The sequence below is a fragment of the Catharus ustulatus genome, chromosome 7, assembly GCF_009819885.2.
Source record: "Catharus ustulatus isolate bCatUst1 chromosome 7, bCatUst1.pri.v2, whole genome shotgun sequence".
Taxonomy (NCBI): Eukaryota; Metazoa; Chordata; class Aves; order Passeriformes; family Turdidae; genus Catharus; species Catharus ustulatus.
The window spans coordinates 35,835,652-35,858,023 of record NC_046227.1 but is presented as its reverse complement, the minus strand read 5'-3'; the positions used below and the strand labels follow the sequence as shown (position 1 = coordinate 35,858,023).

General features: G+C 38.2%; 1 protein-coding gene across 1 annotated transcript in view; it reads right to left on the bottom strand.

Annotated features, from left to right (window-relative positions):
• Positions 1-22,372, bottom strand: part of ARHGAP15 (Rho GTPase activating protein 15) — a 321,465-nt gene that overhangs the window by 158,129 nt on the left and 140,964 nt on the right. Inside the window, exon 7 of the mRNA XM_033064260.2 lies at positions 448-546. Within this exon, the coding sequence (XP_032920151.1) occupies positions 448-546 (99 nt within the window). The remainder of the gene's footprint in view (positions 1-447; positions 547-22,372) is intronic.

Sequence of the window (22,372 nt, the reverse complement as noted above, 5' to 3'; positions counted from 1 at the left end):
GAATACCAGCAATCAGTTACAAAGGAATATTATTTGCTAGTGTTATTCTTGTGAATAAGTAATACAAAAATTCATAAAAGGCTCAAATGTATTAATAGTTCTATTGAAGATTATATACTGTAGGCTGCATAAACAGAAAATGCAAAAATTCATTAGTTATTAAGTGCTTGTGTGCTTTTACAACCCTCAGCAAGCCAGCGTCCTTGTTATTTCAGAGAAATAAATGTAGCGTTCCGTTTCGAGGCAAGAATCAAATGACATTTTTGCGCAACAACCTTGTTTATCTGACATTTTTTAGTAGATTTGCATACATATTTTTATATCCTTCAGAGAAAGGAATGTCTAGCTAGCTGCTGACTGCCTAAAACCTGTAGAGATGCCTGAGCAAATGAAGTTGAAATTGCTACATCTTAATTAATAAAGGTAACAGCCAAAACAAATACATACCAATCTGTCAATTGCATTTTTGATAGCGTGGAACCAATCCAATATGAGAAAGTCGATATCCGACTGGAGGAGGAACTCATTTCCTGACACTGTCGTGATCTGGGGAGGGCATGGGCACACACAGGTGAGTAAAGCACACAGCAGACAGATTTTCCTCTATTTTCCCTCCCATTCCCCCCAAATGCTTGTCCTTTTTGCTGAGATTTGTCTGCTGGAGTGCTGAGTTACCGAGAGTTCTGAACCTCTGTCTGAAAACTGTTTTGAATATGTCACAACAAACGAGATATTGTCTCAGCAATGCAACCACCGAGCACAAATAGTGCAGAAATAATGGGAATGTGACAAAAGTTAAGAAAAGACAGCAAACTCGGTGTAACAAGACACAGTTCAAGCGAAATCAAAGCACCCTGAAAACAAGTGAATGCTTCATGAAAATTATTTCCTGTTTTTTGCAGTTTCCATTTCTATTTTGCTGGTGTTGGTTTTTGTATCTGGCAACTCCATTCTTGAATTTGGGCATTTGTTATTTACCTGTGATTCCCCAGCCCACTTCCAAACATTTTGGTAAAATGAATAATGTTACTCTTTCACATTAAAAAAAGAAATTATCATCAAAGATGGCTGCAGCAGAGTAATTAGGAGCCCATTTATCATGAAAAAAAATATCCCCAGTTTGTCTGAATAGAAGTCGATTTACATTTTTGACCCACTCACTGGGAATATTTATCAAAAGAATATTCAATCCCCTGATAATGCTGTTTCACTGCCTAACCTAATATTTGGTTGAAATATGTATGTATATGCTGTTGGTCTGAGCTTCTGTAAACCACTGGGATTGTAATGATACATAATTTTTTTATTTTACATATATATATATATATATATATGTGTGTGTGTGTGTGTGTGTGTATATTTCACCAGGTATTTGTCACAACAGGTTGAAGCAACATGTCACAGATGGCAGAACTGAGGCCCAGAGCTGTGCAGCTCTTTTTCCCAGGATTTTTCCAGAGATTCCTGGTGCACCTGGCCATGGAGCATCATCTGGGCACAACTTTCTGTGTTTGCAGACAATTCAACCAAGGGCTACATCACCAGCACATTTTGGAAGGGGCAGGATCTCGTTCTGCCCCTGCTCCAAAAAAAAGCTCAGCTCCTGCCAGCTCTAGAACCAGTTTTATTCTTATTTTGCTGTTGTTAAGAGCTGGTGGTGCAAAATTCGGTGGTGTCCACACATGGAAATGGAACACTTGTGTCTCAGTGTTTAGCCTGAATGTTGGAATGTTCACTGGAACATGGGATTACTCAGCACTAAAACATTTTCAGGTCTTTTTAGGGGAATGGCTGAGCATAGTGGACAATGGGGATTTCCTTCTGACCAAACTTTGGGAAAAAGCAAAGCAAAGCAAAGCTGTTAGGACCTGGCACAGTTTATTTATGTAAATACATTGACATGAAGTGCTACTGTTTCCCTGCATCTCCCCCATGTCAAGAGTTTTCACGGAAGCAAGAAACAGCAGATCTTCACCAGCCTGGGTACTCCCAGCATGTTCCTTGAAACTGAAATAATACCAGGGAAAAGAAAACCCGAACCAAAAAACAACAGCCTAATGTCGCATTAATTGTCCTATAACCCTCCCTTTATTGAGGAAATGCCTGCAAGGAAGGTTTCCAAAGTCATCAGCATTAAGGAAAATCCCATCAGTGCAGTTCCAGCAGAGACATCCTGTGGGAATGCTGCTGAGAATGTGGGAATGGTCCCCTGGTGTGGGCTCGGGGCTGCCCGGCTGCAGATGTTCATCCCATCCCCTCTGCACCCATTGGGAGCCACTCCAGGCACCCCCCTCTCCCCAAGCACCAGGGAGAGTTATTTATGGGGGAAATCTCAATTCCCTCATTATTCCATGGCCATATCGTTAATCACCACTCACCCTGCCCTTCACCAAAAGGAAATAAAAATCCCAAATTCAGCTTAAGGTGAGCAGTACAAAGAGCTGACCTCCACTTCTGTGCCCAGCTCGCATGGCAAGGTTTGGGTTCAAAATATATGATATGATATCACAATTTATTGATGCATACATGCAGATATGAATTAGACTAAACACAGGCAACAATTCAATCTAATGCCTCTCTCCCAGTATAAACAAATCATTATTAAAATTATGAAATGGAATAACATTTTCAAAGTAAGAGCAACCTATGTAATTAGATTTACTGTATTTTGAAGGCTTAAAAAGGACACAACATAGTTCAGCCTTCCGTTCAGTAAATTCAGGCTTTATTAAAATACAAGTATTCAGCACTGCATAAATATTTGCACTGTATGATATGCAAAAGAGATACTCCATTGCTAACAAGACCAAAGCAAAATAAATGTTGAAAGTTTCTTTGTCTTGAATGTGTTATTTTGATAATCATATATTATCAGTGTTTTATGAGCAAATCTGTAAAAACAGATCATAGAATGGAGGGAAGAGAATTCCTTTAAAATATACTTTCTGTAAGATATAGTTCAAGTCCTTTTCTTTCTTTCCTCAGACTAATCTTCGGAGTAACAAGACAGTTTCAAGAAGACTGCTACTGCTCTCTACAGTTTAAATGCATCCACTCCTTAATTACAGCCAGTAATTGACTTTGTTCTGCTCCATTCCAGTCATTCACAGGCAAGCAGTTCCAAAGGCTTTGGCTGGTAAATCCCATTTAATGTGCAGGTTTTCTATCCCACTTTTATATATTACCTCCTTAGGATTTCTGATAAATGACTCTTGGAAAGGATTGCTAAACCATATTTGCACTTTGAACAATCAAATTTTCAACACCCTTGGGAAAAGACATCAGTAAAGAATGCTGGTTTTGACTAAACCTTGTGATTGAACAATTTATGATCACAGCCCTAAATGATGTATAACTAACAACAAGCAGAAATTGTTCAATATTAAGGCCTGTTAACACACCATCCCCGTGTCAGGCACTGCTGAAATAAACAGAGGGGCTGGGAAAACAAATGAAAGACAAATCTGGGGGGAAAAAAAAGAAAATGAAGTGCTCTATCCAGAGCTGCCAGACTCCATTGTGCCAGGTACTTCACTTATTTAAATACCTCCCAAAATCCCTCTCTCGTGCCATCATTTTTGCAAAGGCTACGCTCTAGAATTAGCACCACCTTACCAGGCAGAATGCTGCTGCTGCTGTCAGCAATAAACACCCACACTGAGGACTGACAACTGGCATTAACCCTCTGGTTTGCCATGCCCTTCAGGCTGGGGATAGGAGAGCCATGGTGCCTGAATCCCCTCTGTCTTGCTATAGCACCGCAGAAAAAAAAATTACTTCAAAGGCTGAATCCACTCACATGGCAGTTTTGCAGCAAGCTGCAGCACAGCCCTGCTGTTAAGCATTGATCCTCAGAAAATATCATCTCACCACAGGTAAATGTGTGCTAAATTCAATGCACTGCTGGGCTGCCAACACAGTGTGGGAAGTGGGGAGGGAGGCAGGTGTGAAACACTTCCTGGTATTCTATTTGTGGCTTATTAAGGGTTTCTCTTGTCACCTTATAAAGCTGCAAATGGAGGGTTGAGCTTCTTTTGCATGTCACCATAATGATGCACCAAGGTGGTGTTCAACGAGATCCTATGTTATTAAACAGAAATGTACCCTTTTAGCTGTACAAAATGCAGGACACTGTGTCTAATTAATGCCATTTCTGTTTTATAATACCCAAATACACCTTGGAGGCTACCTAGGATCAACAGTTTTTTAAAAATTGTTATGAATTATGTAGTTTTTTCTGTGCTAGGTTGTGCTCTGGAACATACAACTGTGTCATGACTTCCAAACCCTTATAGATCACCCTTCAGGGCTTATCTCACAGTATATCCATGGCAATGGAAAGCAGGAGATAAAAGAGCCATGGAAGAAGATCAGGGTGTTCTGTCCATAGTTTTCCCCTAAAGTTTGGTTCAGGGACTATGGTCACCACTGTGAAAAACATCTCCTCATGGTATCCCTCTAGTTCTTTGCCAGTATACACTTCTATAGATATTTTAGCTTCAGAACAGGGATGGAGGCAATTCCAGCAATCCTGATAGACACTCTATGGAGATATGGGAAAGGGCCATAAATTCACACAGCAAAACAAAAATCCAAGCCCGTCTTATTGATTCCCCCACTTCAAAGTGTACTTATGCATCTCTGGTGGCCACAACTATTATTTGCAGTGATTAACTATTTTCAGACAATGCCAAGAACAAACCTTAACACAGGAAGTGAGGAATTCTGTGGGGAAGGAGAAATGCAGCAAAACAATTTAGTGTGTACTGTGCAACAAAAAAAAGGAGCAGAGTAAGCAGCCTAGGAAGCGTCTGGCTCATGTATAGTTCATATATGAACACCAAAAAACCATGTCACAGCTCTAATTCAGCCAAATTCTGAAACAAGCTGATGTTCAACTCCCCCTGAAACTGGGACATCCAGAAAAACTGCTGGACTGTCGAGGTGAAGCTTCATATAACCTACTCCAATGGTTCAGGGTTGGATTATTGGCTGCTTTTGGACCGTGGAAACTTCAGCAGTTGCTAATCCAGTGCAAGATTCAGTGCAGAAAACAGAAATTTTTATGCCACCTGGGACTCACACAGCTTGTGGTGAACACTAAGTGATTTAAACTTGGATTGACAGATACCTCTGCGTGCAGAAATTCAATAAAATGTGTTCCTCTTGTTGCACTGTGCATTGGGATTGCTGCCCTTGATATGTGTAGGAAAAAAAGGAAATGTGAGTTGCTGGAGCACTGCTAGCTCCAAAGTTAACAGTCTTCTGCCTTCCCACTGCTCCCTTCATCTCACCTTGCTCTCTCACAAAGTGGTGGGTTTTTTTCTGATCATGTTAATCAATCTGATTCCTCATAATGAAGAGAAATCTGGATTTTTCTCTCTGTTTTCCTAAGAGATTTTTCAGGATAGGCTCTATCCATGAAACTCAGGACACTCAATTTTTCATTTGCATGGCAGACATCAGGGCTGGGCCAGGGAAGTTGTGAAAAGGGTCAAGAAGAAAGGAAGAAAAAAATAAAAGAAAAAAAGAAAAAGGAAGGATAGTGAGAATTTTCTGTCTCTAAATATTCATTTTAAAAAATCATTACAATATCATAAAAATGAGAATAAATGCATAAACCCTGGATACTCTTGTGTCCACACCCTCAGTAGAAGTAGAATTAATTAAAGTTGGGAGACACTATGCTCCTTAGTGGTTTAATTAGCTGCATTTGAATTAAAGTGGGACAGAGCCATGCAAGTTTTTACAAACATGTCAAAAGTCTAACTGCATTTCTGGAAGTTGATCTTAAATTCTTTCTTTTTCTTAAATCCAGTCTCTTGGCCATGTTTATGCTGAATGAGTGAGCAGCCGAGAGGATAAATAAAATATCTCTGTGTGCTGTACCATAGTGAGCTGAGTCTAATATTAAAAAATGGACACAAAAGAAAACAAAAGGCTCAGTCTTGAGCTGTGTTGTATTGTACAGCATCACATATCCATTTCATGAGCTAGCTCATCAAACAGAGGTAGTCATGGTTATGCTGATAGTTAAATTTCTTAAAGGACTCTAAGATGTTTATGACTACCAAAGAAATTTCATTATCAAGCAGATTGTCTGTCTCATGTTACAGTCTGGCTTCACCCATCTCGCAGTCCTTTGGATGTCGAGCAAAGTTAACATTGGAGTGATGGGGAAATATCAGCTTGAGAGAAAAGGTCTTCAACCAATCTTTCAAAAAAAATGATATTTGTTAAAAAATTTGGTGAGAAAGTATCTGCCTTGTGTTCCCAATGTTGCTAGATGTTAAGTAAATATATGCTGATTGCAAAAAAAGTTGCTTTGGCAACTCTCTTATTAAAATGCATTTGTAACCCCCATCTGTCATGAAAGTTTTGAAAAGTTTGTTTACTTTGGAGAGCCGCCTTATCCAGGGTTACCCCGGCATACAATGATAGCAGTCTTCAGAAGTTGTGTGAGGAACAAGCCACTAGGGATCCATTTTTGTTTTAATTGGCACACACAAACACTTTTCTGGTCTGTCAAAAAGATCAAGCTAATATGCATGGCGGGTGTTATATTCTCAGCTTTTGGGAGCAGTAAAGCTCCCTTTATTTAAGTAATTTAAATGATAGACTGCAAAAACTTTGCAAGTCAGAAAAATGTTTTATACTTTCTTTGGGAATATTTGTTTTAGGCAACAGAAAATGTTCTACATATCTAAAGATGTTGAACCTTATGTTTTAATTACCCTGTTTTTTTCTGATTCTGTAAAAATTACTGTGGAAACTAAGGATTGCAAAGAGGCAACAAACAGATCCTGTGTTTTCACAACTTCTGCAATATTTGAATTTGTGAGACTGAATACTGCCAGATGTTTATAGGTTATGTCCTAAGCTGTGTTGCCTTGTGATGTGGCTGCTTTGCACATCCACTCTCTGGGAACCTTTGTGGGGTCATCATATCAATGCAACCTCCTCATGTACAATGAGCTGCTTCTTAGTGAAAATACACTGATTCTGGCATGATGCACATCAATGGCTCCAAAATGGATTGAGCTGTCTCAGATTTGGGGGTCAAACTTGCAAGAAAAAATAAATTTTAAAATAAAACTGTATTGTACCAGTGGAAACGAAATAATTTCTTTCATGGTAAATTTCTGAGATTGAATCCTTCAACATAATTTAGCAATAAAATAATGAACCCTGTCATAGCTAAGAAGGAAAAAAAAATTAACCTAAATTTTCCCTTCTTCTGTGCCATAATGTCATATTAAATGCCAGTTTCTCTTGAAAAATTGCATTAATACTAACTAGGTGAGAATCTCCTCTCTGCATTATGAGCCAAAACTTTTCCATTCCTTCCTAGCCGTGACGAATCTCAAATGCAGAACAACTTATTTTTATCATTTATAAGGGAAATATTGAATCAAGAGAAAGTCCCAATTGAAGCTCATTAAGCCCTGAGAGACCAAAACTCCTTCTTGGATTGGAAGTGGAGAAGGTCCAGGGGTGCTGAGATGCTGTCACTGATTTCAAGGAACAGTTTCCCATTCTCCTTTCTCCACCCACCAGTCCATGTCTGGTTTTTTGCTGCCTTGGAGGAGTGTGAGAAGAAAGTACATGATGTTTTAGCAGATGAAAAGGTAAGAAAGAGCAAATAATCTCTGCTGAACATCCTGGGAAGTATTTCCTGCTGATCTGCTATACTGGTAATATGCCCTGAGAGAGACTGTTGGAATACAGGGACCAGGCTCTGAAAAACAGAGGTTTCCTTCAGAGGATAAAGAGCAAAAAGGGAAAAGTGAGACAGGCAGCAGATGACCCTCCTGGATGTCAGCCACTTGTGTGCAGCCTGCCGTGTCCCCCCTGCCCGTGCTGCCCTCTGCTCCAGCCCCACGGACACACTGCCCTCACCAGAGCAGGAGGGATGGAATTCTGACAGCCTTTAAGACAAACTCAGAGGTGGGAGTCACCAGACTGGGGAAGAGAGAAAGAAGCACCCCCACAACTGGTAAAAGCAAGAGATAATAATTAAGACACAATTCAGTCGTGTCTGTGCATAGTGGGAAGTCAGGGAATAGACAATTGCACATTTTGTCCATGGCTGAAGACTGAAGGCAGTACATGAATACCTACTGCAAGCTACTTTTCTCCTTGGGGTAATATTTTACTGTTATTGCCTTTGCAATCTGAAGCCATATATTACACAGCCACACACAGAGATATTGGCAATGGTTTCTCAGAGAAGTCCTGCCTTTCTTCGTTTCACCAGCTGGACAATACCTAGTGATGAATGGTTCTCCTGTCCAATTTTATATGCATGTTATAACACTTTATGATGTATGTGAGTGAGACTCAACGTGATAAGTCCTTGTAACAAACAAAAATATCAAAGGGAGAATGAATGCTCTGCTTTCAGTGCAGGCGAAGATATATATTTAAAATATATATGTGCTGGGTGTAAAGATTTCATTTTGTTGACTCTTATTTTAGCCAAAAATTTATTCATCAGTAGCAGAACATTTCACAGCTACATTATTTGCAGGAAGAAGTCAGTACTGGCTCTTAGTATTTCATTTGCTGGTGCATATCTCCTATTAATGAATGCTGAGATTGCACAATAAGGAAAAAGAGATGTTGCTATAAGTGTCTTTATACTTATAGTAACGTGTTTGGCTGTGATTATAAGTGTTTGTAAAACTTTCAAGAATCGTTCCTTGTCTACTTACACTAATGAGAACACCTGTTAAGTTTAGAGCTGCACAGGCTTATTTGCATTGAATTCAGGTTTTTTTGCATACTGTACATCACTTTTTGAAACAATTAGATGTTTACAGAGAAATATAGCTAAAAGAAGAAGAGCAGCTTGAATGCCCTCCAGCCCAAGTCAGCGCTAATCCTGGTTTGTGTGAAAAGCAGAAACCTGCTGAATTATAATACCGGCACAAATTCAGTGAGCAGTGAACAAAAGTGTACCTGCAAATCCTCTGATAGCAGATGTTTCTTGTGGGGATTGCTACCTGCTGTTGAATAAAGCATCTCTTAGAGATGAAACAGCACTACTGAATGGGATTTTCATTGTTTATTTACCATTTTCTTTTCATTCTCATAGTTTCTTTTCTCTCTTTTTTTTTTTCTTTTTTTCCTGGTGACTCAAAACCTGTGTACTGAGCATGTAGAACATGCGGTCATTTTCCAAAATAGCTGCATATGTAATTTTACTAACTTGCCAAAAGCCAATACAGAAACACAAGATTCCTCCTACTGTTTGAGATCCAAAACTTCATCTCTACAGCAGAGGATTTTGTGGCCTGGGGCAAGGAGGCAGGAGGTCCCTTTCTGTAAAAACAGGTCTGCTGAAGGGTAAGTGCAATATCCTGCTGTGACACGGCCATGCCAGCTATTGTTTAATAACAAAGTACAACATCAAAGTTGGTCCATGATCTGTACATACACTCCACCAGCTGTGTCAAGTTCCTAAGTGGTGCAGGCAGGAAAATATACTGGTTATTATCTCCCCTTGCATGCAGGGAGCAAACAATGCAGAACATCTTGGGTTTGCCTCTTTCCATCTTTATTTGTATCAGGAAAAGCTAAGCAGAATGAAAAATGCTTTGAATAATGCTATTGCAGCCATTCAAGAAAACAAACCATTCCAACTACAACAACTGGAATGATTTCTATTTTAAAAAGTTATTTAGTGCTTTAATAAAAATTATGCTGATGAGATTAAGGACAAAGATAGATGAATTTTGTAGCCTAACTAAATTTCAGTTTCTGAGGAGTCACAACCTAGTTAGAAATCTTTAATGGGTAATACATGTCTTGACTGAGTACAGAAGAATATGGATACTTCAAAATACAAAATCCTTGAATCGTATGGGTTTAAAGGGAGGTTAGAATAATTTCATTCCAAACCCCCTGCTATAAGCTGGGATACTTTCCACTAGTGCAGGGTGTTTAGAACTCCATCCAGCCTGATCCTGAACACTTCCAGGGATGAGGTATCAATGGAATTCTCAAAAGACAGTAGATTATGAACCTCTCGTACCCAGTTCTGATATTTATTTCATCTGGGTATGATGTTATATTAAGTAATAAGCAGCATCACAATACAGATAGTATGGAGACAGTTTAATTCAAAGTATATTGTCATCTAACTTTTGAAATTAGAGATTCCTGTATTCTGAAAGGAACTAAAGAAGTATCTTTTTATGACTCGAAATCATTGTAATTGTCTCAGACCAGTTTTCAAGCGTTGGAGGTTCCTTGGATTTTTTTTTAGACATTCTGGAACTGCACTGACAGCATTGGAACTGCACTGGCCTTTAAATTTATCAGCTGCTCTACGTGGTAGTGTAGTAATGACAGCAGGTTACTCAAAATGTTATTTAAAAATATCACATAACCAAAATATTAAATCTCTCTCCACAATAGGTGTCCAAGGGGAGCTTTTCTAGGAAGGGGGAATATAACTCAGAACTCGGGGAATTTCTTACAATAACTGATTTTGGCCAGCCAGAGGTCATTGGGTAAAAAACTACATTTGACTGTGTAGCTCACAAGCAAGAGTACCTACTTGGATTAATTCTGTAATTTTTAAAAATACAGAGAAATTAAGGAAAAAAAATATGAGAAACATGTATCACCTCTCTAGGTATCAGCTTCTGGTGTGCACTGGGATGTATCAAACACCAAGTATTAAAAGCAAATAAATTATTTTTAAAATACCTACAGTTTTTGTGAGTATCAGATTTTGTCAAATCATGTAGGCATTTCTCATGTATTAGAACATGATTTACACTTTGACATCTGTCAGTCAAGCTTCTGGCTATCACACTGGACAATCTGGAGAGGCACATCACAATGTGATGTGGCATGCAGAAAATTTGAAAAACTCCACTTTTCCAAAATAAAAATCCCATCTTCTAGTTTTAAATAGAGAGAATGATTGCAAAATATTTGGCCATCAAGACTGTAAAGATTGAGTTTGGGTAATCAATAATGCTTGTGGTTGAATTACCCACTGATAACAAGTAATTTCCTGCTATCCTTGAGGGGAATTGGGAAGTGGATTTGGGGAATTTGGCAGACTCTCTTTTCTAAATATGCTGTGTCTGAAAGCCTGATATTCTTTTCTATTGCAAGCTTTGGGATGATGCAGCACAGGAGAATTCAGGTTTGGGATGACAGCTCATTCAAGAACTTTGGAATCTGAATATAAGGGAATCTAAAAATACACAAAATTGTCCAGGCCAGGAATGGCTGGATATTTGGAATTCAGTTCCTGCGTGCTATAATCATAAAGCCATATTTATCTGAATCCCTTCAACACCATCATTTTTGCCCCATGTCTTGTCATTAATAAATGCTCAGTACACAAGGCAAGGAAATTGAGTGGTTTAAAACACATTATGGCCTCCTTGTCCAATGGTGTCACCTTTGCTCATTAATTTGAGGACTGTGGATGATGTGCTGGTTATCCAGTAACCCAAATTGCAGACCCAGAAGGGTCATAACCCTGGCATCTCCCCACAGGCCCCTGACCCACCTGCTCCTTGCCCTCCTCACCAAGTTGTCAGAAATTCTGGGTGCATTATCACTCTCCCCAAATTCAGCAGCCCATGACAACTCAAAAGAACATCCAGCCAGTAACATGGACCTTAAACTGTGAGGCAAAAGAGAAAGTCTTAAGGAAACTGGAATTTAAGACCTGAGTTTCTACAAGTGTTATGTTTCCCTGTTTTATAATCCATGACCTAACCCTTGTGCTGTTCTGCTGCCACTCAGATAATAAAGAATGCTATCAGACCCTTGGTTCTGACAAAGGAAACCCATGAGCTACTTCTCCCAGAGATTTGGGGTACTAACTCATTAAACCAGAGCTGGGAGAGCTGACTCTATTACTCGTGTCTATGAGCAGAGACATGTGAGTGAGTTTGAACTATAAACAGAACCAATTACATTAACATTTCCCAACGCTTTCAAGATTCAGACTTGAAGCTTTTATTTGTTTCGCAAAAACCGTGATCCGCTATGCTAATAAGTCTAAAAATTGATTAAAAGAAAAACATTCAAAGCAGAACCTGGCAGTAGAGCTTCTTATGTGCTTCCCTTTCATCTGCTGGAACACGGTAGCCCTGATTCAGCAAGGTACTTCATTAAGCAATAGGCAACGTGCAGAATCTGAGTGCTTGAGCTGTTTGCAGTCACAAGAGTGAAATGAGCAAATCAGCCCGAGCGAAAAATAGCAGAAAAGTTATATTTATTCACAGAGTGAATATTTCAGGGAACAAAAGATATGTTAGTGACAGTCAGTAAGAGCTGCATGTAAATTAACAGCAGAACCACAAGCAACAAAGTTAGCTGTCATTTGTAAGCCTAACAGCAAAAGAAAGCTGCACCTTCCAGCCCAACTGAGAGGAGACAATACCTCATCAAGGAATTAGAGGGGGGAAGAAAACCAAAAAATAATTACAAAAAAACCCCACCACCTATTGGTTCCTTCATTATTAGGGGTAAACCCACACTAGTAACCTTATACACATACTTGGAGAACACAGTACCAGGAAAGTCATGTGATTTTTTTTTTTTGTTTTTTTCAACTTTGACTATATTAGTAAAAACACAGCCAGATTACCTTGAAAATAATGAGGGAAAAATAATAACTTGGTAAGAAATTGTACCTAGCTTTCAGCTAAACACTTATTGCCAACAATCCCCACAACTCACTCTTTTCTTTCTGAGAACAGATGAACTGATTCTCTATCACAGCCAAGCTCATAATGTCTGAGATTAACTAGAAGTCACTCACTTAGAGAATGACCTTACGAAGAATTAAGCCATAAATTAGATACTGCCAGAACTCGAGAAATAAAAGAAGAAAAAAAAATTGCTGAGAGTTTTTAGGTGTTGAGAAATTCAATTATACCATTTCATCTCTTATTGAAATGCAAACCCACAGGCTGAAAGCACAGCAACACACCATAGCTAAACAAGGTGGTGAGAAATACTGAAATAGGTGAATATTTATCAAACCCCTCACTTAACAAAGAAGGAGCACAGATATCCATGCTATTTGGAAAGCTGCTTTTATCGACGGAGGGAACAGGATCTCAGTTTCACGCTTAGCTCCGAACGATAACTCATTCCTGGTTCTCGCTGCTTTTGCTCGATGACAGGTCATTCACCTCACTACTGTCATGCGTTACAAAAATTAGCAACCAAGCAAATGAATCTAGAGCAGATCCTATGTTTGAACTTGCTCATTTGCCTCCATGCTCTATTTCCTACTAGAAACCCGTTTGCTGCATCACAGGACCAACTTCACAGCCGACACGGAGCAAGAGAGCCGGAGAACCTTGTGAATTTTCCCAATGTATCAGACTTACAGAAACACCTGTGCTAAATAACTTTGTGCTGAGCTACTGTGAAAAGCTGCAGTGTTAAATAGCAATCACAGTTTCTGATTTTTCACTGAGCTGGTTACTCTTCTGCTAGAGTCCTCTGAGCTGTCATGTGGGGCGTGAATGGTCCCCATTTTAATCTGAGTGCCTTTCTTGTTATTTAAATTGTTGAAGTCAAATTTCTTTATTTATCTTGAAGTATCATTATGTCAATACAATGGGAGTTGAGCAGCAGCTGATAAATTTGAAAAAAAATCTGTTTATAAATGCCTTTCATTTCTGAATTGAAACTGTTCATTCACTGACTAAGATAAGAGCGGTTGTGGAAAATATGAGGATTTGATTGATACAGGTTTAAAAATGTTATTTCTGTTTAAAAATATCCCAAATACAGTATGTAAATATATGAGAACTTTAAAATTAAATAAACTTAGAAAGTTGCTGCTGATCATCCCTTATTAAGGACCGTGGCATTTGTGTAAGAAACGGCTCTGATTTCCATTTTACAAGGAAACAATGCCCTTAAATCTATTCAAGCAGTTAAAAAAGATGCATTTGCATGGATACAGAGCTCATTATAGGCTTCAAGTGTGTTAATGATTAGATGGAAAACTTGTTCAAACAAATTATTGACTCCAGTACTGAAGATCCGAGAGATAATAAACCTCTGCAAGCAGGTAGGGAAAGTCAGAAATAGATTTATTCAAGGAACATCTCACCTGGCGCTTCCCAAAGTGGTAAATAGTAACAGCTCCAGGTCTGGGAGCAAATATCAGATACCTGCAAATCCCTTCACACCTTTGGGGGAGAAGAAGGTAAATGTGACACTGTGCTGTCACTCATGACAAGATTTGAAAAAAGGATTCACCCATCATAGCTTTAACCTCTTCGCATGTGCTGCCTACACAAACCGCTTTGCTGTTCTTGAGTTGCAAGAAAAGTCCAGGAAAGCAGGAACAGAGCTGTGGCTAATATTGATTTATCTTTAGTGAAGTCTCCATCATCATGAGTGGAGTCTGGAGATATGTGTAGATGCTCCACTCAAGCTAGAGGGAGCCTAAACCAGCCAAACCTTTGGAAGCTGGGAGAGGGAAAAAAAAAAGAAAGTTGCGAAAAATTTACCACTGCTGCTTTCAACCAAAATTTGAAGCAATTTCTGAATTTCCCCAGGCTCCAGGCAAGCGTGCACAGCTCATGGTATTTAAATGAAGCTCCCACAACATTTTGTGGCAACACGGTATTTTGTGGGAGCGAATGCAAAACACAGCAGCAGCACCACTGTAAACTTTGAAACGTTTCAGAGAATATCAAGCCCCAACTGCGCTGCCAATACAGTTTTAAGTGCAATGTAGCGAGTTAAATTATGCAAGCAACCGTTTCTCATACAAGTAGTTCCAATGGTTTCAGACAAGGGCAATATCTGCAATCAAAAGAGGAGGTTCAAAAAGTATAATAAAGAGTATTTTCCAGTGCAAAGGAGGTTACAACACCCCGACTCGTGTTTAGGTAGGCTTGCCTGTGCTCTCGCGATTCCCATTTCCTACATGAACTGTGTTTCAAATCTATAATTCATATAAAGTGAGAATTTCAGTGTTTTTCTTTCACTAAACAGCCTATTGTGAATGGCTCCAGGACAACTCCCCCAGCCAGGTAATTTAAACTGCAGAAAAGATAGGCAGAGACGTTATTTTCAACAAGGTCCCAAGGTGGCTTTCAATTCAGAAAAACAATTGACTGATGTTTCTCTGTTTGCTGCCAGGAAGCCCTATGTAGTATTTCTAGAGTTTTTTCTCTACTCTACCCAACATGTGGGCTCAGTGTCAAGCTGTGAGTTTGTAAATCTTTTTCAGCACTTACCAGAGCTCAACATGAATTATGGTATTGCCAAATCTGCTTTATGCAGCTTTTTCTACACGAGAAGAAAATGTATAATTTTATGGTCAGAAAGAAACATCTACATGCTCGCAGTGGGGAAAAAGCAGTCAGTTGGGATTGAACCCCAGGAAAAAATATTTCACCCTAACCCTGCTTCTTTACTGCCTTCAAACTTTGGAAACTTCTGGGTTGTCGAGCTTTACTTGGTACACGTGTTTTTTCTATTTTATTAACTACATTAGCTAAGATTTTATTAACTAAGTCACTATTAACTAAGCTCTTATTAACTCAATGCCTATCGGAAAAATTCTTTCTAGTTTTGTGGATGATTTGACCTAAAACATGTGCTATTTTTTAATAAAATACCTTCCTTTTTGTTGAGGAAGAGTTAGCCCAGGAGGTAAATCAGCCCTTTTGTTGAGGGCTAATAAACTTTGTGCGTGTGCATGTGTGTGCGTGTCTGAGTGACTTAATACCATTATAATAATATTATATGGCAGGCAAAAATATAATGAAAATGATAATTTGCCAAAAAGATTTAAAAAACACTGAGGTGTTACCTATCAAAAGTTCTCCTTCTGTCTATGATACAGCACAGATTGCAATCGTGACAGTAAATCTGGTGCTATTGTTAATGCCATGGCACTTTGGTTTTTGGCTTGCTTCAGTCCAATCTGTGACATGCTTGTGAATATCTTTCTTCTGTTCTGTCTGTATGGCATATGGATTTCTGGGATACAACGTCAGACCTATCCACATAACAAGTGTTCAGAGCACCTTATCATTTTAAAAAGCCAATTACTCAAAAAGACAAATGTGAAATGTTTCACATTTAATGATGAGCAAATCTGCAAAACAAATGCAATTTTGCTTCATTTGAAAAAGTTTAGTTTAACTGTAAATATTGCAATGGAGTCCCTAGCAATACACACCACGGGTAGGGACAGGCTCATTTTATGCATATTGTACATCATCACTGTCACTTAAATCTGCAAGATTTTCCATGCTAAGTTGTTTTAAATAAATAGAAAGAAATGAGATACAAAAGAGTGAAATATATGCTTCTGAATAGACTGTAAAAATGTCACTGCTAGCACTGAGCATTGGACACTTAAAAAAAAAATATTTTGAAAGTCTCTCCCAAAAAAACGAAAACTGCATATGTCTACAGAGGTAAAGGTCAGTAATGAAACAATTAACAGCAAAAATACCAATCCATTTTTTAGAAATATTTGTCAATATATAAAGAATGTTTTGTACTGCACAGAAGTGCTCAATTAATCCTGGTTTAGTGGCCGTATGTCAGATTCCCAGACTGAAATGATGTCAGCTGAAGAACTTAAATACACACAGGTTCAAAAGCAAGATTGTGTATAGACTTCAGGATGGCAGAAATTGCTACTTTCTGCTGCAGTACTAATACAACTCATGATTCAATTAAATTCTTTAAAAAGTGCACAATATACATGCTGGACCACTGCTTTCAAAATACAGTGCAGTAGATTTTTTTTTTTTTAACAGGCTATAGGTGCATAAATTTGCCTCCATGTCTGAAAAATCTATAGGCACACACAGACCTGCCAGTGCTACAGATAATTTAATGCTTGTCAGTTATCCAAATTATAGGTACTGGGCACCAGGGAAGAAATTAAAATGGTTATTGTTAATATGGGAGCACATTGGGCTAAAAGACAGGGAGAACAGTGATATCAGTGGGAGTATTTGACTCAGCAAGGCAAATGGATTTATGTACAATATTTAAAATACATGGGAAACACATAAACGATTTTTAATATTGGAAATTTTTGTGAGTAATTTGATTTTTAAACCCCTTGCACTAAACTGAGAACATTAGTAACAAAATACTATAGAACATGGGAAACTGAATGCAGCTGGCACTGGTAATTTTAGAAGAAACTAATCTTGATATTTATAACATCATGTAGCAAGCGGAACAGTTCTACCAGGCTGGGAATGTTGAAATACAAAAAAGTTCACCTTTCAGCTATTGTGCTTTAGTTCTACTGTACTAGAAAAAAAAATTAGAAATCAGTTGTTGCAGTGCAAATATTAAGAAAGTTTATTATGATATATAGCCATGGAGATACCTTTTCTTAACTGCCTGTACATGTATTGTATTGTTATATTAAATTTTTGTAATACAGCTCAGGGACTTTATATGTACAGCTGAAAAATCAGTTCATAAATTACATTTAGAAAGCCAGAAAATATGCTGAGCTAAAACATAAGATAAGAACCTCGTTTTAAGTACATTCTTTTTAGTGTTTTTTAAAGCTTTTGATTTAGGTTTTGATGTTTTTACCTGTGGAATGCCAGATATAATGAACAAATAACTGAAACATAAAAAAGGATATTTTTCCCTTAATCCTGTAAATAGTTGTAATAAAAATTTCCCCAAATATTTTTTGCATTTGCTGTACATCAATGAGCATAAGTGTACATATAAACCTGTAAGAGAATGTAACTGAGCTCACGATTTCATTATGATATTTAGTTTCTACAATTTTTGGATAATAAGGGGAAAATAAACATTCATAAAACATAACAAACCAAGCCCCTTCATAAATTAAGCTGTATAATGTATTTAAATCCAAGTGATTTACATCAGAGGTTAATTTTTACCGGTATCTTTACTGTTCAGGAGTAATGAAGACAGAGGAATAGATGATTTTAAAATGTAGGACTTTACTAGCGCAGAGATGTGAATTTGCAGGGAGCTGTGCAGGCTTTTAGCCTGCTTTTATAGTACGTGTTTTTGTTTTTCTGCTTCTCCCTTGCACACCCACTCACCAACTTCAGCGCTGCGCTGCAGATTTGAATGAAGTGAAAAGCTCAATGGGTAATTGTCAAAATACTTTCATTTCTCCCACTTTCACACAAGAACCAAATAAAGCCAGGAGAGTCTCCCGCTTCCCACAAACACCCAGAAATCGGCAGCATTCCACCTGGAGCTACCGAAGAGCACAGCTGAACCTCCCAGATCACAATCTCCCTTTTTTTTTTTAAATCCCAGAAATACACCTTGAAAGCAAATGCATTTCTCTCGAGTTTCAGGAGCTGATATCAAAACCGCGCACCACCTAGCTCATGCAAAAATCTGTTTATACACGTTCTCTCTCTCTCCCGGTATTACAGAAAAGAAATGTCAGTAATAATCAAGCGAGGGTGCTGAATTAAAATCTGAAATCGCTAACAAACCGATCTGTACAAAAGTGTCAGTGTTAAGATTTCCAGACTGGGGGTTGTGCGACAGAACGAGGAGCTCAGACAGAAGAAAACAGCTCTCCACTCCAGTACTTTCACCCCGTTAATCTCACATGTGCTTTGCCACGGATTTCTTGCTATTTTATTTTTAACCTCTGCTACCTTGTGGAAAGTGGGCTATTCTGAGGGTGCTCGCAAGCAAAGCTCTGATTTTACAGATGGATGTAAGGCACTGTTAAATTAGAGCTTTAAGAAGGACTTTTTCAATTTACTTTGAGCTTAAGCTGAAGTGGTTTAATCACAGCTTGTACACATCTTCTTAAAAATTGTTCTAAGGCAGGGGAGAAGTAATAATCATGTAGAAAATCATCGCGACAGCTGCTGGCTCCCATGATCCCATTTACACTTTTAACATCACTAATGAAAACCTATCTGGGCAATACCTGTGTCAGAGAGGTGTCAGGTGGTCATTTGGCACAGGAGAATAGAAAGGAATCAGAGCAGCATTTTGAAAATTACTCACTTTTCTTTTTTTTTTTCTTATGTGTAGAGGGGTTGGTGGGGGATTTTTTTTGGTTTTTCTTTTTTTCTTTCTTTCTTTTTTTTTTTTTTTTTGCACCTGTTATTCTAAAATTTCTTTCAGTTACATTTCAAAACACTACAGTTGGGATCTCCTTGCCAACCTGAGATGGCATAAGCCTGGGTAACAGAACAAAATGTGAGAAGGTCCTTCTGTCTTTAACGCCTGTTCACCAATGAATCAGCCTCCAATTAATCTGTTTCTTCAGTAGGAGTTTAATAAAAGTCAAGCACACACATGTTCAGTCTTGTTTAGTATTAAAGCTGTGTTAACATTATCTGCCTAGCCAGGTCAAAAATCTTATATAATTAAATGCCAGAAACCATTTCAGAATTTTAAGGGCTTTACAATTTTCTGTAAGTAATTGATTATGCAAGGCAGGGTAGTTTAAATTTAAAACAGGATAGTGATGAGTGTGATGTCACTTTTCATTACATATTTCAGAAAAGTTTGTTTCATGGCCAAAGTACACTTAAAATCTTACTTATTAGATTTACTATTTTGCATTTTTGCAAACTGGGAAAAAAAAAAATTAAAAATTCAGCAACCCATATTTCCTTTCCACATCATGAAGTAAAAACTGAGTAGCTTTAGCATATCCTGAATTTCCACACAGGCAGCCTATCCCTAAAATCACAGACTAGGTTTTGCCCTACTCAACTGTGCCTCTAACTTGGCTTGGAAAAGCAAGGTATTATAATGTCAGGATTATACTGCATTGCCTCCTGGAAAAATGAACATTTCAGGCCATAAAAGAAGTTAAAAACCAGAGTCTTGGGTCAGAACACACCTATGGCCCAACACAGACAAAGAATTTCCTTGGAGATATGTAAGGAAAGTCCAATTTCGAAATACATACAAGCTCTCTATACTGATTAAAATTTTGCTTCTCACCATTTAAGCATGGCTGTGATTTCTGACTGACAAAAAGAAAAGGCTGAGGGAGAAATAAAAGCAGGGAAAAAAATCCCCAGCATATTAACGACAAACATGTTGCTATGAAAGTGTGGAGCACGTCTCAAACTCTGTCCATAAAATCCACTCTTCATATCCCAGTCAGCAGTACTGAAGACACTGATTCCAAAGAAAGTTACAAGCAATTTAGTTCCTGCTGCCACCAAATGTTCAGCACAAAATTTGTTCCAGGCACTGTGCAGCATCTTCAGTCCTCTTGCAGTCACTTTCTGTGCCCAAGAGCAGAGAGGTAGTCCAAGCTTTTCCCCTGCTCCATCTCCCTTTGAAAACTTCCCTTTTTCCCCTTTTCCTTCCCACAGCTGAAAACCAGATGCACTTCAGAGCTCTCCATACATCCCTCCGTTGTCCCCAGCACCAAACAGTGGAAGACTCTAATGACAAAATGCAATGCAAAACATAGATGACAATGTACAGCCACGTGGAGACAAAGGAGGAATTAGAAAAGTCTTAAGAATAAAAGTTAAAAAAAGATCTTGGCTCAAGATACCGATAATTCCAGGTATAAGGACAAAGAAAAATATGAAAAATTGAACCTGTGTGTTTAAGTAGACTGGCTTGTAACATTAAGTTAAGTACCTTCATTAGTTTTAAAGCATAGCAAAAGTACAGGTGGAAAAAGGGTTAAAAAAGGAATCTGAGGCACATGAGAGAAGGGGAAACAAAACAAAACAAAAAAGCTATTAAAAATAGAGCTACAGAAAACTAGGGATGCTTATAGCAACGGAGGACAGCCAGCATTGGGTAAACAAAGACAATTTTGGAAGTGGCAGAGTAAAAATAGGTCAGTATTACATATAAGTAGAAATTAATATGATGGAAATCGTTTAACAAGCCAATATACTGTACTCTGTACAGTGCCACGATCATTAAGCTGGTGAATGGGTGCTAATGTGGTAGGAGGAAAGCAATGCATAAAAAGTCAAATCAATGCAGCAAGTACACACCAGCATGAGAGCAGAAATAAAGACAATCTAAACCAACAGTGCTCTTACTATAGCTGCTCTACAAAATAAAACTGATCAATATACAGGTAACAGAACAAGCAGTGCAGTCACAGTGGACTGAAATACAGGCAAGTATCAGTTTAACAAAAATCTACACAAAACTCAGGTCATTCAATGTCAATGGGGTCAAACTGGCTGAGCAATCACAGCATGGAACAACAGAGCCCTCCACCAATAAAGCAAACAATAACACAAAACCATCAGACAAATATAAAAATAAAGGGAAGAAGCCCTGAAAGCTCTTTTAGCCTGGCAAGCCTGTGCCCAGCGACTTACATATTTAAAATATACAAGTTTCTGTTACTTTTTATTAAAAACGCGATTAGACTAATAATTTTCAATTCCCATGACACGGACATCTGGTAGTCGTGACTAATGGAAAAAAAGGCAGATGTCAAAGAACTTTAATTATGACCTCAAATGACTCTTAATATTCTGTTATTTGGTTTGCACTAACAGAAAATGAAGTACAGCAGTCTTGAGATGTGAGCAAATGAAACCTTTGCACTCATTGCTTTTATACTTTATACACCTAAAACCAGCTCCTCTGTGCTTATACTGGCTACTGATAAGATCTTTTATTTGAAATTTCTACATTAAAAGCATACTGCAATTTTTCTGTTCCTAATTTTTTTCTGCATTCATTCAGTTGCATTGCAATAAACCATTTTGCAGTGTGTTTTTTTAAGTAAATAAATTTAAAATGAAAAGCAAACCTTTCTTTTTCAACAGAGATCATTAAAATATATAATAAGCACTGTAAAAAAAATAATACATGAGTTGGATGTTGTGTCTGGTTGACACAAGGACATCTGGAGATCTGGGCAGTGCATTCACTGGGGTGATATGTGAACTTTACTTTAGGATTAGAACAAAAATGGCAGCCTCATAAATGTCTACACCATCCTTTGGAGAATCACAGGCAACTTCCCAGACTACAGCTATAAAAAGTTGCAGTTACAGGGTATATTTTGGAAAAGGGAAAGAAACTGTCACTTAATAACTGTAACTCCAAATTTCAGGCTGAAAGAATTTGTTTTTTTCTTATTAGTGATTTGAAAATATATACAAGCCCGAGTACAAATATTGCCTACCTACGTGGGTGATTTTGCCATGTGGCGGCATGGCCAAGCCACCAAGGAAACCTGAATGTCTCACACCTCTGGCACCTTCTTTCATGAAATTCAAACAAATTTCTATCAGGAATGCTGTTGTAAAATGCTTCCAGCATGTCACAATTCCTTCATCTCGGGGATCTGGGTGCTAGGGGAGTGAGCAGCCATTCCACAGGGCAAGGATGCTCAGAGCAGTCTCCATCAGCA